General features: G+C 45.9%; 1 protein-coding gene across 1 annotated transcript in view; it reads left to right on the top strand.

Annotated features, from left to right (window-relative positions):
* EHD4 (EH domain containing 4) overlaps positions 1-18,882 on the top strand; it is a 70,754-nt gene that overhangs the window by 34,082 nt on the left and 17,790 nt on the right. The window contains exon 4 of the mRNA XM_069461204.1: positions 18,091-18,503. Coding sequence (XP_069317305.1) covers positions 18,091-18,503 — 413 coding nt within the window. The remainder of the gene's footprint in view (positions 1-18,090; positions 18,504-18,882) is intronic.

Consider the following 18,882-nt stretch of genomic DNA (forward strand, 5'->3'; position numbering starts at 1 on the left):
CAAAACATGCCTGCCAGTCACAGGGCAGACAGCACTGAGCAAGGACCCTGTGTGAGGCAATGTAATTGATGCTTTTTCCTTACAAATACCAAATCTCCTAATTTTTTTTTTTTTTTGAGACAAAGTCTCTATTGCCCAGGCTGGAGTGCAGTGGTGTCATCATAGCTCACTGCAGACTTAGACTCCTGGGCTCAAGTGATCCTCCTGCTTCAGCCTTCCAAATAGCTGGGACTGCAGGAGAGCACCCCCACACCCAGCTAGTTTTCTATTTTTTGTAGTGATGGGTCTCGCTATGTTGCTCAGGCTGCCCTGTAGCAGTTTTTGATGATAAGCTTTGGAAAAGACAGTACACACCACCCTGCATTCTCATTCAAAGGATAGAGGAAAGGGAAAGGAGGTTTTCTTACAGTGAATGTCTGTCGCACTCTGCTAGGTGCCCCCTGGTCAATTTCTTAGGCACCTACTATGTGTCAGGGACCAGGTGCTTTAGATTTAACATCAACAGGTTAGAGCCTGTAGCTGCCTTCATGGAGCATGCACTGGAGGAGGGAGGCAGATGAGCTGAAACACGAAACAGATGCAGCTTTTGCTGCGTCCCACTGCAGGGTGTGGACAGCTGGGGGAGGGCTCTGAGGAGGTGGCGTTTAGGCTGGACTCAGAGGCGTGGCCCGGCAGGGAGCTGGGGGAAGGGCTCTGCAGGAGAAGGAGCTGCAATGGCAAAGGCAGAGGGCGGGTGGGACCTGGCAGGCTCAGGGAAGGTTGGAGGCTGGGAGCAGCCAGGAAGTGGTGGGTGCTGAGGCCAGGAGGGTCCCCTGGGTGGGCTGCGGGCCTCGAGGAAGCACAGATATTTTATTCTGAGAGTAACAGGAAGCCATTGAAGCATTATCTTTTTTAACATTCTCTTGATTACCCAGAATTATCATTAAGAACAGCAGAGGGTTCCTGTACTGGGCAAGGACAGAACCAGCCCTGGGTCTGCCGCTCAGTTTCTGTGGGTTCGTTTGGTGGGTTGGTTTCTCTTCCCTTGGTCCAGGCTGTCACTGTCACTTCTCACATCGTACACATTCTCAGGTCATCCTCTCCCCTTCTACTCCGGTGTTATTACAGCTGTGAATAACATGCTGAAGACTAGAGCAGGGGTTCCCAGGCTCCAGCACACAGGAGTTATCACCTGGGGAACTTGTTAAAATGCTGCTTCCTAGCACACGGTTCAGGGCGTCTGGGGCAGGCTCTAGAGGGCTGCCTGTCCAGGGGTTCTGACGCAGGAGGGCCCCACCTTGAGGAGTCTGGGGTAGCGCCGAGCCGCTGCTCCCAAGCCTGCCCCTCCTCCACACCCTGCCAGCCCCAAGCCAAGCGAAAGAAAAGGTGCTGGCAAACTTGGAAAACCTACCAGAACCGACTGGAGCCTTGCCCTACCTCCATTTCCCCAGGGTGCGCCCTGCCCTCTCTGGCTGGGGTGGGGTTTTAAGTTTCTCATTTATGCTTTCAAATGTTTAATAACCTTCAGTGATATGATGGGGACATTGTTGCTATGCAGCCTCAATCCTTGTTGTTAACATGTGGTAAAACCCCTCTCCCTGCAAGCACTGCACCAGTGGGGATCCAAGACCAGAAGGCGGGAGTGATAGGTTGTAAATGCAGGATTCTAGGCGGAAGGGAAGTGGTATATGCCGAGAAACACTGGCCTGGGACATTCTTCCATGTCTCTGGCTCTTCCACTTACCAGCTGGGTGGCCTGGGTGAAGTTACCGCCCCTCTCTGAGCCTCATTTTACACTGCCATGAAATGAGGGGAAACGTACTTTATCTCATAGAGTTGAATCTCATGAGGACCCAAATGACCTGTGCCCATACCTAAGTGCTCCATAGATACTGGCCATCTCAGTAGCTGTGAAGCCTACAGTGAGAGGCAAAGAACAGAGGTGCTCCTCCACCAGGACACATGTGTGGATTGAATTTGGGTTTCGGGTGCTGGTGGTGGGCGTCTCAACCATCCAAACCCGCCGGTAGATGTAGAAACACTGAAAATAATGGGGCTTTCAGGGCATCTGTGTTTTCCATAGAAGGAGAGCAAGGTGGGGAGGCTGACATGAGCTCAGATCCCAGTGGGGGCCCTGTGAGCCTCAGTTTCCACTTTTATAAGGTGAGAGAATTTCCCTTCCCTGGGTTGTTTTGAGGATAAAGTGAGATGACATATGTAAGCCATTTAGCATAGAATCATGGTTAATAGCTGGTGGTGATGGTGGTCATGGCTCATTTTATAGAATTGGGGTGACCCAGAGCAGATAAACCAGGATGGAAGGGCTGTTTCCCAGGGAGAGCAGAGGGCGGCTGAGTCCTGGGACACAGACCAAAAAGCAGTTGGGGATAAGGGTAAATTAAACATTTGGACTTGACAGTAGAGCTTGGGAAGCCAGGAGCAGGCAGGCAAGGGCTGGAGCTGGGGGAACCTGCTGAAGAGAATGACCAGGTAGGGGCTGGCTTTTGTCACTTTTCCAATTCTTTTTGCCATCGTCCTCTTTCTTGTATCTGGGGCTATTTCGCACATGTGCCATGATGCAATTTCCTCAAGAAACCTCTTCACCTGGATTCAGTGTCTCTCTCAAAACCACCTCTTGTTTGAGTCCAAATCATGATGCAAAATACAAGTCGGACAGTGTATTCAGCATCTCACCTTTCTGAAGTCCCCTTCAGTAGTAACACTTTTGTGTGTAGGTGTATATGTGCTTGGGACAAAAAGTTCAAGTTACAGAAAGTTACTGCAGAACATCTTTCCCACCCACACCCTCACTCAGTTCCTCTCCCAGAGCAGAGCCCATCCCCGGGTGTCTGCCGCACACGTGCGTGGGGCCTCAGAGGGGTTCTCCCGCGTGCTCTGCATCATGGCTTTTCCACTTGTTGTAAACCTTGAAGCTTGTCCATGTCGCTGCTTTGGAGCTGCCTCCCTCATTCCACCATGCAGATTTGCCAGAATTAACAGCTAGAATCCTTTTGATGGGTAACATGTGGGCTGTTGCTAATCATTTGCTGTCACAAACAGTGCCATAGTGAATTAGAAACAGTTTTGCATATACAATGCAAGTGTATAAAGTTGGCACGATAATGTGCAAATGCATCTTTTTTTTTTTCTATTTCAGCTTATTATGGGGGGTACAAAAGTTCAGGTTACATACGTTGCCCATGTACCACCTATCCCCCCAAGTCAGAGCTCCAGGTGTGTCCATTCCCCAGACAGTGCGCATTGCACTCATCATGTAGGTATATACCCATCCCCTCCTCGCACCCCCCACCTCAGTCTGATATCTGATTGGTATCATTCCCAGATGTGAATTTAGGTGATGATCAGGGAAACCAATTTTCTGGTGAGTACATGTGATGCTTGTTTTTCCATTCTTGGGATACTTCACTTAACATAATGGGCTCCAACTCTCTCCAGGAGAACCAAAGAGATGTCGTATCACTGTTATTTCTTATAGCTAAGTAATACTCCATGGTATACATATACCATAATTTATTAATCCAATCATGAATTGATGGGCATTTGGGTTGTTTCCACATCTTTGCGATTGTGAATTGTGCTGCTGTAAACATTCGGGTACAGGTGTCTTTGTCATAGAATGACTTATGTTCCTTTGGGTAGATGCCCAATAATGGGATTGCTGGATCGAATGGTAGGTCTATTTGAATCTGTTTAAGGTATCTCCATAATGCTTTCCACAGGGGTTGCACTAGTTTGCAGTCCCACCAGCAGTGTATGAGTGTTCCTGACTCTCAGCATCCACGCCAACATGTGTTGTTTTGGGACTTTTTGATAAAGGCCATTCTCACTGGGGTTAAGTGATATCTCATTGTGGTTTTGATTTGCATTTCTCTGATGATTAGGAATGTTGAGCATTTTTTCATATGTTTGTTAGCCATTCTTACATCTTCTTTTGAAAAATTTCTATTCATGTCGTTTGCCCACTTCTTGATAAGGTTGTTTGATGCAAATGTATCTTAAAGATTGCTAAGAGAGTAGATTTCAAGTGTTCTCACCACAACAAAGTAAGTCTGTGAAGTAATGCATGTGTTACTTAGGTCAATTTAGCCACTTCACAATGTATACATGTTTCAAAACAACATGTTAGACATAATAAATATATATAATTTTATTTGTTAATTAAAAAAATAGGGCCAGGCTGGTGGTTCACACCTGTAATCCTAGCACTCTGGGAGGCCAAGGTGGGAGGACTGCTTGAGGCTAAGACTAGCCTGAGCAACATCTCTACAAAAAAATAAAAAATTAGCCAGGTATGGTAACACGCACCTGTAGTCTCAGCTAGTCCAGAAGCTGAAGCAGGAGGATCACTTGAGCCAAGGAGTTTGAGGTTGCTGTGAGCTATGATAATGCCATTACACTCTAGCCTGGGCAACAGAGTGAGACCCTGTCTCAAAAAATAATACCAACAAATAAATAAAATAAGGACTAATAAAAAAAAATGTGCAAATGTAACTATACGATACATTCCTAGAAGTGGAATTGCTGAATCAAAAGGAACCGTGATCTTTTTATTGTGTTAGCTGGTGCCAAAATGCCATTCTAGAAGGTATACCTATTTACATTCCCACTATCTCATTATCATTCTAATTTTCATTTCTCGTTGTTAGTATGGTTGAACATCTTTTTATGTTTACCTTTTAAAAGTATTTCCTGGCCGGGCGCGGTGGCTCACGCCTGTAATCCTAGCACTCTGGGAGGCCGAGGTGGGCGGATCGTTTGAGCTCAGGAGTTCGAGACCAGCCTGAGCAAGAGCGAGACCCCATCTCTACTAAAAATAGAAAGAAATTATATGGACAGCTAAAAATATATATAGAAAAAAAATTAGCCGGGCATGGTGGCGCATGCCTGTAGTCCCAGCTACTCGGGAGGCTGAGACAGGAGGATCGCTTGAGCTCAGGAGTTTGAGGTTGCTGTGAGCTAGGCTAACGCCATGGCACTCACTCTAGCCTGGGCAACAGAGTGAGACTCTGTCTCAAAAAAAAAATAAAATAAAATAAATAAAAGTATTTCCTTTTCTGGAGCTATTTGACCATTTTGAAATACTGTCGGTAACTACACAGACTTCTGTTTAGTAAAGTAAGTGAGTCACTTTTTTATAAGGAGCCTAGTGTGGACTCACATGTTTCCCACTGACTTGATCTTTCTTGCCATCTGTGACGTAAGCCCAGAAATAACTATCTCTGAGTAATTTGGCTTTAGGAGTCGGTTAGCCGATAACTCAGTTGCCAGAGCTGGTCTCCACGACTGGCCGTTGTCCAGATGCTCGCAGAACACTCATGCACGCTGGATGTTTAAAAGGAGGAAGAGGGCAGGGCTGGGTGTTCAGGGTCAGAAGTTGCTTTCAAGCCCTTTGTTGATCCCAAAGTTGTCATCCTCTTGGTTTAACATTTCTCTAAAAAACTGTGGCTTGAAGAAACATTGTCCTTTTGCCCTTCTGAACCATAGAATGACAAGATGCATTGTCAAGGTCAAAGCCTTGTGTGTGAATGCTTGGCCACCTCACACTTGGGTGGAGTCTGTATATGATTGGCGTTTTGCCTCAAGAAAATTCAGTACAAGCAATGTTTGCCAAGCTGACTCTGTCTGATTTATTAACATATTGTACAAGACTTTCTTGTCTGACTTACACAAAGACCACTTGAAAAATGAGGAATGGGCAGTTTCCATGTGCGTGACGCTTGATTCCTGGATTCTGTTAATTCTAATATAATATTAGAAGGTTGAATTGATGGCTTCTTAAGCATCCTTGGAAGGATGTGACCTTTCCTCTGGTAATTTCTTTCAGTATAGAGTTGTTTAGAATTGGATGACAAGTAAACATTCAGGATAACTAATTACCCCTGTCTTTTTAGGGTTTTTTTAAGAGACAGGGCCTCACTCTGTCACCCAGGCTGGAGTGCAGTGGCGTCATCATAGCTCACTGCAGCCTCCAGCTCCCAGGCTCCAGGAATCCTCCTGCCTCAGCCTCCCAAGTAGCTGGGACTACAGGTGTGTGCCACCACGCCAAGCTAATTTTTTTAACGTTTGTAGAGAAGGGGTCTCTGTGTTGCCAAGGCTCATCTCGAGCTCCTCAAGCGATGCTCCCGCCTCCGCCTCCCAAAGTGCTGGGATTACAGATGTGAGCAACCACGCCCAGCTCCCCATGGAAACATTTAAGGAACTTCAAATTGGCCCAAATGCTATATAGCACGAGTCCAGTAGAAGGAATATAATAGAATGAAATGTGTTACTTGATAATTTTGTCATTTAGAGTTAGTCATTCTGTATTCCTGTAGCCATCTGTAGGTTTTTCATTCTTATGCTGGCACTGTAACTAGGTATATCTGTACTGTACAGACACTGAGCTAAATTGATTTTCCTGAGAATTTGACTTGGTATCTCAAAGACGCTTACTATTCAGGGCCAGCATATATAGCTAGAAAGAATCCTTACTAATCACCTGACTCATAGATGCAGAAGCTGAGGCCCAGCGAAATGAAATGGTTAAGCCAGGCTCCAGGACTTAACAGGTTTTTCTTGGTAGGTTTTTAGCAACTTCCCTCTCCAGCAAAGAGCGTAAAATGTCATATAATTCTGTATTGCTTTTTCAGGGTCCAGCCCTCTTTAAATGGGCCTGCTTCTTAACCTAATTTTTAATCTGAGATGGAAAATGAGATATGAAACCCAATTTTCCCTTTCACTTGGTCACGTGGCCAGAAGCAGCAGCGTTCACTGGCTGAGTTTCCACGCAGAACCTTTCTCTGGTCCCTTGTCCCTGGGGGGAAGCTTGACAGAGGCTCTCCCAGCCAGTGCCCTGGAGGGACCCTCGGGGTCAGGTGGCCCACCCATCTGTTTTTGTCACAACATCCCCCAGAGGAAGGAGGGACAGGCTATGAGGTTAGCTTGTTTATTTTATGAGGAAGCAGGCACAGAAAAATTAATTTACAGAGTCTTGGGCTAAATCCCAACGGAAAAGGGAAAAGTAGGAAAGGGAGATAGAGGGGAAACAGCACAAAGCCCATTCCCTGGACACATATGGTCCTTGTTTTTATTTAGATTTTGGTATGTTCAGTGGCCAAACCCCCTTCAGGCTAGGTACAGTGGGACAGAGAGCACTAGTAACCTCTGGGGTTTTATTGTCGCCAATTAGCATTCTCCAAGAGGTGGCCGTCCTGACCCAAGACTGAGGTGAACTCACATTGAACCTCTACAGAAGAAGCCACGCTGGGGAGCCTTGTGTGTAGATGAGGAGACCCCCATCTGTTCCCCCCGGGCAGTCGTTTAGTATCAGCCCCTCCCCTCACCCCCACCACTGCATTGGGTGCTGGGGCAAATGAGGAGAGGGAGGGCTAGCGAGCGGTTCCAGCAACACGATTGATTCTGTGGCTGACTTTCTCATCAGCTGTTCCCAGTGCTCTGAAAGGTATGGCTGATGGCGGCTGCCTCTTCCCTGGGGATGGGGTTGCAGAGATATGCTTCACACTCAAGGTGGTTAGGCACACTCAGCATAGCTAGCTGGAAAGTGCTAGAAATCCAGACCCTTATACCTTTATAGAAGAGAAGGAATAACCTCCTCAATAATGTTAGCCCAATAACGTATGGACCAATAATTTTTATAATATGCTTATTTTTTTCTTGCTACAAAAATAATATATATTCAGTGTACAACAATTGGAAAACCACAAATCAAAAAGAAGAAAACAAAGTCACCTCTAATTGCACCATCCTGGTGTACATGTGGCACAGTGCAGCGGATAAAAGCACAGGCTCTGGGGATCAGAGTCCCTGGGTTCAAATCTGGGCTCCCCTGAGAAGCAGCTGCGTGCCTTGGGTCAGTTATTAATACTTAACCTCTCTTAGTCTCTGTTTCCTCCCCAGTAAGATAGGAGTAAGAAGAGTACTTACTCCGTGGGGTTATTGCAAGTATTACGGGAGGTTATACTAATATTAACGCTTCCAGGGCAGTGCAGGAATGTAGTGAGAGCTCAGTAAATATTTGCTGCAGTTATTTATTTTTAGCTATCATTTTACTCTCAACCACAATAAAATTTTCAGAAACAGCCTTTTCCAGGTGCAGAGTAAACTCAGCCTAGAAATAACGCAAATACTGCTTGTACATGTTTAACTGAAGTAGCTGTTACTGTTAACTAAAGGGACCCTTCTGGAAAATATTTTTATAATACCTGAGCAATCCCAGGTATTTGGTGTTTATTTTGAGATGATCTATACTTCCTATAGTTAGTAACAACCCCCCCTTTTTTTTTTAAGAAAATAATACCACTATTTAAACAAGTAAACCCTCTAACTTACTAAAAATCAGTTATACTTCTTGTTCAGGTAAGTTCACTTGATTGAACCAAATTTATTTTATTATTTTATTTTACTGTGGTAAGAACATTTATAAAATCTGCCCTCTTAACACATTTTTACATAGCCAATACTATATTGTTAGCTATAGGCACAATGTTGTTCAGCAGATCTCTAGAACTTACTCATCTTGCCTCTGGCAGTCATCTGTCTGCTCTCTGATTCTATGAGTTTGCCTACTTTACATATCTCATGTAAGTGGACTCGTGCAGTATTTATCCTTCCATGTAGTATTTATCCTTCCATGACTGGCTTATTTCACTTAGCATAATGTCCTCAAGGTACGTCCATATTGTCATATATTGCAGGATGTCCTTTTTGAAGGCTGAATAGTATTCCACAGTATGTATATACCACATTTTCTTTGTCCATTCTTTTGTTGATGGACACTTGTGTTGTTTGTCCATCTTGGCTATTGCAAATAATGATACAGTGACTGTGGATGGGCAAATATCCCTTCAAGATCCTGATTTCAATTCTTTTGGATAAATACCGATAAATGGGATTGCTGGATCATGTGATAGGTAGTTCCACTTATAATTTTTGGAAGAATAAGCCAAATACATTGAACACCTACTATGTTCAGTAGTAGTTACTGAGTATACAGTGGTGAATGAGGGGGTAGAGTCTCTGCCCTCATAGAATTTCTGTCTTATAATGAAATATACCATAACAGAGTGTAAGTGCTATGAAAGAAAAATCACTCATGCCATAAGACTTTATCAAAGGGAACCTGATTTGATAATGTGAAGCCTCTGCCATGGGTGTAGTCTAGTGGACGGGCAGAGAGCAGACCTCATCAGAGGGAAACAGGACAGGAGCTTCTGTCCCCCGGAGTGCAGGAACGCCTCCTGGAGGGCAGAGCCCATAGGGATGGGAAATTGTAGATGGAGAAGGAAGGGCATTGCAGGCAGAAGGAAAAGTCTGGGCAAAGATGTAGAGACAGGAAAGTGCAGGATGCTTTTGGGTAACAGCAAAGAGCCCAGTGTGATTTGTGCAGTGGAGAGGGTGGGGCTCCGTAAGAGAATATGAGAAAGGCTGGAGAGGTGAGGCAGGGGCTAGTCATGGAGAATTTGTTCTGTAAACATTTATCCTAGAAGTAATGGGGGCACTAACAGTTTTGCAGATTATCTCTGAGTTCTAAGAAGGGGTGGGGGTTGTTTGAGGGCTGGATTGGCCTGGGGACAAGAAGGGCAGTTGGGGGCACCACCAGCACTCTCAGTGCCTGCCTTGTGCTTGGGGCTCACTACACTAGGTGCTGGAGGGCCACGGAGGTGGACGTGAAGCATGGGAGACTCGGGGTTATACACACAGATCAACACAGGAAGTGCTGGGGGTAGGAGTGTGAATGCCCTGGGTGGACCTGGAGCTGCTAACCCTGGGAGGGGCAGGGCAGAGCCTCACAGAGGGCAGAGGTCTGAGTGGGTCCTAGGCAGTGTTCAGCCAAGGCGGCGGGCAAGTGCAGGAGTAGGAGGAGGGACGTGGCAGGGAGGGCCCGGCTGCGGTCTGGCAGTCCTCCATTGTCTTGCATCCTTTTATTGACACACATCTTGTTTAAAACTCATGTAATCAGAAACTTGGCTCTGGGAAGAAATTTCAGCCTTTTCCCCCCTCTTGTTCTATTAAAAACAGGCTGCCAGATTTGCTTCCTCAGGGACCCCACACTGTATTTACCTGAGCCAGGGAGCAACTGTTCTCACCCCCAGTGCCATTTCCTGGTGGCTCTTTCTTTGGCCAGGATGGAAGACCACAGTTTCCACAGGGGCTGTGACAGGAAGCCCCTGATTAGGGGGAAGGGGCCCCTCCTTCCTGCCCCCTCCCTTTGTTCCCGGAACGAGGAGCCAGGAATGCCAAGCTGGGATCTTCCGCAGGTCAAATTCTTTTTCCTAGTGCCCAAAGCTATATAGCTTTGGGGTCTTTTTGCAAAGACAGAAACTCTATTTTTTAACCACTGGACTGATTACATCTCTTTTTTGTTCCAGGTTAATAAGTTCCACTGGAAGGTCTTAAAGAATTGAAATTTCTGTAATTGAATAAAGAAGTGTTAGAAATATACTGAGCACACTGGGATGGTTCTATAATTATGTTGGTTGCTGTATGCTCCACACACACTTGTATGTGTGTTTGTACACACACATCACGCCCCCATGCATGCACACATACAGATCTGTACGGGCCCCAGGCCACATTGCCGTCTGCTTAGCTGGAGCTGGCTGTCATAAACTCAGAGCATTCTTGCTCCTGATATTACTCTTACAATGATGGACAGTTTCTATATCTTGAGAGGCTCTCTTATCGCTTGCGCCAGAAGGCAGGATGCTTGTTAAATTATGGGGCCCGCAAAGCACAATCAGATTTTATTAGCCTCTTTAAGTGGTTCTGAAGACTGATTTGGAGGAGAGGGTAGGGCTCCCACATCAGCTACATCCATTCATACACAGCTGGGTTACTTACTTTGTCCCTTTGATGAACAAACTTCAACTTCCTGGGCCATTCAGCAGTTTGTGGAGATATGTATCTTTAAACAAGTTTAGCTGTCTTGGGGTTTTTCTTTCTTTCCTTTTTATTTATTTATTTTTGCTTTTTAAGTCTATCTTATGAAGTATAGGATAAAATGCACCCATCTTAATTTTACAGTTTGGTGAGTTTTGGCAAGTTTGTATACTCGTGTGACCACCACCGTCGTCGTCGATATAGAAATTTTCTGTCACTGCAGCTCAGCTGTGCCTGCTCTGGAATTTCATACAAATGGAACTGTCCAGTGTGCACTCTTTGGCTCTTTCACTCAGCACAATGTGTCTGAGATTCACCCATGTTGTTGCACATGTCACTAGTTCATTCCTTTTCATTGCTGCGTGATAGTCCGCTGTGTAGATGTGCCACAGTGTACCCATTCGCCTCTTGAGGGACATTTGGATTGCTTCCAGGTTGCGGCTATTGTGGATGCAGCTGGCAGCCTTAGTTTTATAGAAATATGTCCCTCAATGACAGCTCCAACAAGTCCTAGGTACTTGATAATTACTAACCAATCCATTTTTGACTTTTGTATTTGAAGCATCTTGTAAAATTCCAAGAAGATATCTAGTGTACTCCCAATTTCCAAAGAGATATGTTCCAAAAGATTGTTTAAAGCCAGTTCTAGGAATTTTGAGCACATTTTTCTACAGAACAAACTCAGTCCTGAGACCTGCTGTTGGTCAGCACTGCTCTGGTGCCGTAGCCAGCAGGGTAAGGCATCCTGCCCTCGATGTTCCTGGCCCGGGCATCTAACCGACAGGTGAGTTAGACGCACCTGTGACCATGTTATAGTTCTCCCTGGCAGGTGGGAGAGCCCAGAAGAGCAGGGGCAGCTTCCCAGAGGACCCAGAGCTTGGTCTCAAAGGCTGAGTCCAAGCTGTTCCTCCTACTCAGCACTAGACACCAGGTAGATGCCTCTGTGAACTGGGCTGTCTGTAAGAACTGAACAATGCATGTCTGGACCAAAGACAGTCAACTCAAAATTTAAAAAACACTGAGTAGACCAAGCAGAACAGCAGCTGAGTGCCACATTCAGTCTTCAGTCTGAGGGCCATTGGTTTTCAACCTTGTTTTAAAGTGAAAGCCCCTTTCACAGGCCTGGCTGACCTCTAGGGTTATCTCTGTAACAGAACCTTCGGAAAAATTTATTACTCTCATCCTGCTGAGTACAAATGTGTGCCCTGAGTTATCCAGCCAGTGTGGTTAAAGAGGACTTTCCTGAGCTAGGGAGTGTCTGTGATTAGAAAAATATTTCTTTTAGGAGCAGCCTGGGGTCTTTAAGACCAACTGGTAGAACTCTGTCCATTTCATAAGCAAGAGAAGGAGGGCCACTGGGCCTTTGTGAATCTACTACTGTATTTATAAAATATGAGTGGTGTTTTGCTCATGTGATAGCTTCTATTTACTTTCTGAGCACCGACCCTCTCACTCGCCTAAAGCACTGGTGCACTGTCGCCTTTACCCTAATTAGTTTTGCTTCTTTCAGTGGTGGCACAGGATGCTTCTCCCCAGCCAGGCATCCTTCAGCAGCACTGATAATATTCCCACTGTACCCCAGGCACTGGGTGCAAAGACTATAAATAACTGGTAGATAGCATTTCGGACAGCTTTCTAAGTGCCAAGACGATGCCAAGTGTTTCTCACGTATTAACTCTGCAGCCCCCTGAGGTATGTGGCTACTATTATTAGCCCCATTCTGCAGATGAGAAAACGAGGCACAGAAAGGTTAAATAACTTGCCCAAGGTCACAGAACTAGTAAGTGATGGAGCCAGGATTAGATCCCAGGCAGTCTGGATCCCAAGCCCGCACTGTCCACCACTATCTTGTGTGACCATGAGAAGACATGGTTCTTGTGGTTAGAGAATGTGTAATCCAGTGAGACACCAGTCCCCCATCTGTGTGAAGTGGTACTGTAGAAACACAGGAAGGGTGCCCAGGAGCTCAGAAGAGACAGCAATTGAGTCCCCTATGGTGTGGGGGGCAGGAGGAAATCATAATATTAGTAACAGCCTATATTTGCTGAAAGTTGACTGAGTCTCAACACTGTATTGTTAAAAGCATTTTCTCTTGTGATCACTCAACAACCCAGTTTTACAGATGAGAACATTGGGCCTTAAAGTCAAGTAACATGTAACCCACTCAAGGTTAGCCCAGGTATTTTGAAGAGCGACTAGGATCTGGGCTAGATTTCTAGGTTCTTGACCCTCGGGGAAGGATTTACCAGGGCCAAGGCCCAGCATGGGCAAGGGCAGGGAGCTTTCATCAATTTTAAAATCCATCTTCCATGGATTAAAATCTATCTTTCATGAATATTAAAATTCATTAAATAAGCATATTTAAATTCTGTATCTCCTCAATTCAAACCGTCTATTGGTAACTTTTTGAAATAAAAGAAAGCTACTTTAAATATTTTTATTTTGTTTTGCTAACCAACAAGAACAAAAACATATCTGTATACTCCCATGCCTTGGTATTCAGTCTAGGCAGTGGTCCTCACACTTTACCGTGTCTCGCAACCCTCTGAGGAGCTTCTAAATGCAGATCACCAGGCCCAGCCTCAGGGATTCTGATTCAGTGGTCCTGAGGAGGGGCCTGGGAATCTAAATTTTATTTAGCAAGGGTTTATTTAATTCTGATGCAAGACTTTGAGGATCAGTAGTCTCTAGGTCCTTCTGAATCACTGTTTTCCTTTAGCAGGCAGACTAATAACATGTTATTGAGAGTCAGATCAGCTGGGCTTTTTTGGTAGCTAGATATTTGGTGCCTGAGTCCTTCATGGTATAAGAACTGAGCAGACCTGTTCAGCCTTAAAAGGAAGGGAAATTTTGACACATGCTAAAGACAAATAAACCTTGATGACATAATGTTAAGTGAAATAAGCCAAACACAAAAGGACAAATACTGTCTGATTCCGCTTGCATGAAGTACCTAGAGTAGTCAGATTCATAGAGACAAAAGGTAGCATAGTGAATGAGTTCAGAGAATCAGGTGGGGAAGATGAAAAAGTACTGGAGATGAGTGGTGGTGATGGTTGTACAACAATATGGCTCTATTTAATGCCACTGTACTATACACTTAAAAATAGTTAAAATGGCCAGGCATGGTGGCTCACGCCTGTAATCCTAGCATTCTGGGAGGCCGAGGCAGGAGGATCGCTTGAGGTCAGTTCAAGACCAGCCTGAGCAAGAGCAAGACCCCATCTCTACTAAAAATATAAAAATTAACTGGGCATGGTGGTGCACAGGTGTAGTCCCAGCTACTTAGGAGGCTGAGGCAGGAGGATCACTTGAGCCCAGGAGTTTGAGGTTGCTGTGACCTAGGCCAATGCCATGGCACTCTAGCCAAGGCAACAGAGAGAGACTGCCTCAAAAAAACAAAACAAAAAACCTGTTTCAGGCCGGGTGTGATGGCTCACACCTGTAATCCTAGCACTCTGGGAGGCCAAGGCAGGAGGATCGCTCAAGGTCAGGAGTTCGAGACCAGCCTGAGCGAGACTCTGTCTCTACTAAAAAAATAGGAAGAAATTAGCTGGACAACTAAAAATATACAGAAAAAAATTAGCCGGGCATGGTTGCACAGGCCTATAGTCCCAGCTACTCGGGAGAGTGAGGCAGGAAGATTGCTTGACCCCAGGAGTTTGAGGTTGCAGTGAGCTAGGCTAATGCCATAGCACTCTAGCCCAGGCTATAGAGTGAGACTCTATCTCAAAAAAAAAAAAAGTTAAAATGGTAAAATAATATAATAACTAGGGTGGGGGGAGTTGAACAGACCAACCTCTCCCAGCTTTGATAATTCTGGACACTTGGTGATTTCTACTCCTGTGATTGTGTTGCCTGATGTGTGACAAGCAGTCCTTTTACACCTGCTCTGTGACAAAACGCAGCTCTACCTACCTGTACTACTTAAACTTATTAAGCTTTTGTTGCTTTAAAATAAGGAAATATGGCCGGGCACAGTGGCTCACGCCTGTAATCGTAGCACTCTGGGAGGCCGAGGCGGATGGATCGTTTGAGCTCAGGAGTTCAAGACCAACCTGAGCAAGAGCAAGACCTCATCTCTACTAAAAATAGAAAGAAATTAGCTGGACAACTAAAATATATATAGAGAAAAAAAATTAGCTGGGCATGGTGGCGCATGCTTGTAGTCCCAGCTACTCGGGAGACTGAGGCAGAAGGATTGCTTAAGCCCAGGAGTTTGAGGTTGCTGAGAGCTAGGCTGACGCCACAGCACTCTAGCCCAGGCAATAGAGCGAGACACTGTCTCAAAAAAAAAAATAATAATAATAAAGAAATATGTACATATAGCCATTCCTCCAGAGGTGAGTATTGGCTTCATTTATAGTAAACATACATCTGGCAGCTCTGTTCCCAGTAACTTTTGACTTCACTGTAGCATTGGAATGGAATCTTTTTTAACGACACATTAACTGTTAGGAACCCAAATTTAAGTTAACGTTTAAATACATGTGTTGCTACTAAAGCCAACCACTCAACCCAGGCAGCCCAGGGAGGAAGAGAGACCACGTCTGCATGGCTGAGTTGGCATGTGCACAGGTGGCGACAGCTGTGTTTCAGCTTCTCTGCCTGGGGGTGGCAGGTTTCTGCTGGTGCTGACAGAAGCATTCAGAAATATTAAAATGTGTGGGGAAAATTGTTTGCCAGTTGTGGTTCTTAGTAGCAAGCCAGAGAAGCTGATCCTGGCTAATATAATCAGAAAGGGAATTTTTTGGAGAATCAGGTTGTTCACAGAATTAATAGGGTCAGAAAAGGGTTAGGAAACCACCACCACCGTAATGAATTCTTTTTCCCTATGTTTTTGCATCATTCCCCCAAGGTTCAACTCTCCACTTCGGTGGAAGGAGATCAATGTCTAATTCTAGATCACCTGCCTATGCCCCAACCTGCTAAGGAGTGGGACAAGGGACCATCTGCTCCACCTTCGGCCTCTATGGCCTACAAAGGACACCCCCCCCTCAAGACAGGAAGGGTATTCTGCAAAAAGGAAAAAAACTCATGTCGGCCCCAGCATGTATCCTGGACACAGCATTTTCTTTAATCTGTTTCTGAACCTTTAGATACCCAGTTCTCGTCGCAAGACCAGGTGAGAGAGTGGCCAGGAAGTGATGAGTTGATCATCACTACTGGAAAATTAAGTCCCCAACACGTCCTTCTGTGGGTGCTTCCAAAGCATCTTCCTGGCACCCAGGGAACAGCTAGTTCACTCACTGGCTGAGGATCTACCACCCGTGATCTGGGATCTGGGGCTGTGTAGTGTACACGTGGGTCTCAAGTAACAGTAGCGATTACTGTTATCTTGGAAGGCACTTTGTTCTGGCCTTGCAGGGACAGAACTCAGTGAAATTTTGACTCTAAATCTTTACGTACTATGTGTGACCCAGTCAGGGGGTCTCTAATTCTCTTTGGTCTAAACTGGCTGCTGACAGCAATGAAAATAAACTCTGGCCCATGTTCCGAGAACTACCCTTGTCCTCTGTGTCCCCAAGGAACCAGGGAGTACCACAGTGAGACAGAATAGAGAAGTGAAAAGTGTGAACTGGAAGTATCAAACATGCGTGGGGGCATAAACACCACAGTTAGGGCAGCGGTTTCCTCTGAGGAGGAAAGCGGGGGACAGGGCTCGGGGAGGGGTACGCAGGGGCTTCGGCGTTTCAGAATGTTTTGTTTTCTTTACTAAAAGTGGATCTGAATCCAGTTTCTTGTTCAGCTACTCCTCTTATACCTGCTCTTCAAATGCATGGAAACTTTAGTCTGTGGACCCCCTTTATTTTCACCTGAGAGGTCACTCCCCTCTCACAGAGCAAGCCGGCCGCCTACAGTGGATGTTGACATCTTTGTGTTTGCGCTGTAGGATGTATCCACAGATTGCTCCTTATTTTGTATTTTATCGTGTTGCATACATCCTTTTGAAACTGATTTTTTACCTTTTTTTTTTTTTTTTTTTTTTGAGATTTACCTGTGTTGACAAGTGAAGATCTAGTTCATTCTCACCCACTCTATGGTATTTTGTTATCTAAATAAAGTATTAATAGAATTGGTTTTAAAAAGTATCTGAAACATTTTAAACCTTTGCAATCTGAAAAAAAAACAAAAGTATTGGAAACAAACAAGGCGAAGTGTCAAAATGTGTTAAAGTTGCAGCGTAGGTAAATCAGCATGTGCTGTGTTACTCTCTAGTCTAGACTCTTATGTATGTTTGAAAGTTTCCAAAATCTAAAATCACTAGAGTGGGAGTCGGGCAAGGTGACATCTCAGCACTGTTTGGGCTGGTTGGAGACTCTGCTCCTGCAGCTAATCAGACGGAAATTAAAAGTAAACTTGGTGGGATTGGCCTCCTCTTGTTTGCTTTTCGTGGGAATCTGCCTCCTTGGGGAAATGCTGGAAAGTCTTGACCTCAGCCCGGAGGGTGTTTATTTAGCTGCAGAGTTTGGAGTGTGTTGGTAGGTGGCCAAAGCGGGCTAAACAGACTTTGTTGTGGGCCTGGCCATTTAAAAATATAAATTGGCAAGAGACCATTTCATGGAATGGTTGTGAGACATAATTTTAAAAAATATTTATAACACACTTGAGCTATGAATAGTCCAAATGCTAAATATTGGTCACGACTTTGGCCAGGCCAACCTTTGACCTCCTCAACACTCTCCAAACCCAGGCTAAGCGGCTGCCATTCCTCTCCTCCTGTGCCCACTGGACACCCCTGGGACTCGGGCAGCCTGCAGGGAGATTGTCTTCCTTTTCCATCTCTGGTGCTTTCAGGAAAGTGAGACTTTCCAGAAGTGAGAGCTTTTGACCCATGCCGGTGTTTTCACAGAGCCGTTGATTAATTTTGCCATTGATCAAAAGGATCGTACTATGTGAAATAAGAGACTTGAGGACTAAATGACATTACAGATATGGAAGTAAGCGACTCTCGAAGTGGCCAGGAGCCCCGTTTTATTCCCTGCTTCTTCCTGTGGAAGGGCTCACAGATCCCCAGTGGTAACCGCAGATTCATCCAGCCCAGGGGGCCCCATTTGAAATAATTTTCAAGTCACGAGGCCTCCACTGCCTCCAACTTGGAGACGGGGCTCTCCGCCTGGCAGCCGCTGGAGAAAGGGGGCCCTGAGCCCTCCCAGTAAGCATGTCTCTCGCCACTGCCGGCCACACTGACGTACCCTTCTCTCCACCCAGGGTATGACTTCTGCCAGGTCCTGCAGTGGTTTGCTGAGAGGGTCGACAGGATCATCCTGCTCTTCGACGCTCACAAACTGGACATCTCAGACGAGTTCTCAGAGGCCATCAAGGCCTTCCGGGGCCAGGACGACAAGATCCGTGTGGTGCTGAACAAGGCGGACCAAGTGGACACGCAGCAGCTGATGCGGGTCTACGGGGCCCTCATGTGGTCCCTGGGCAAGGTCATCAACACACCTGAGGTGCTGCGCGTCTACATCGGCTCCTTCTGGGCACAGCCCCTGCAGAACACAGACAACCGCCGGCTCTTCGAGGCCGAGGCCCAGGACCTCTTCAGAGACATCCAGAGCCTTCCCCAGAAGGCAGCCGTGCGCAAGCTCAACGACCTCATCAAGCGAGCAAGGCTGGCCAAGGTAAGTCAGGAGACGCCCTGGGCAGCAGCCGTGGGCTGCGCATGCCCCTCTCTCCTCTCCAAAGGCGGGGTAGGGGCTGGGGAGGCTCCATTCCAGAAGTCTTAAGGTATGGAGCGTGATAGGTTAAGAACGTAGCTCAAGATCAGGTAGCCCTGCTAACATTCCAGCTCCTGGCTCCGTGCTCTTGGGCAAATGACTTAACCTTTCCAAATCTGCTTTCTACTCTGTACATTGGAGCTAATGAGAGCACTTCCTGAGGTGCTTGTGAGATTTCACAGTGACAGTTTGTCAGTGTGACAAGCAGTTGGCATAGTGCCCAGTGCGTAGGGAGGGATCAGTCAGTACACTCGCTACATGGAAGCTGTTAGGATGCTAGGAC

This window comes from Eulemur rufifrons, chromosome 2 (assembly GCF_041146395.1).
Source record: "Eulemur rufifrons isolate Redbay chromosome 2, OSU_ERuf_1, whole genome shotgun sequence".
Classification (NCBI taxonomy): Eukaryota; Metazoa; Chordata; class Mammalia; order Primates; family Lemuridae; genus Eulemur; species Eulemur rufifrons.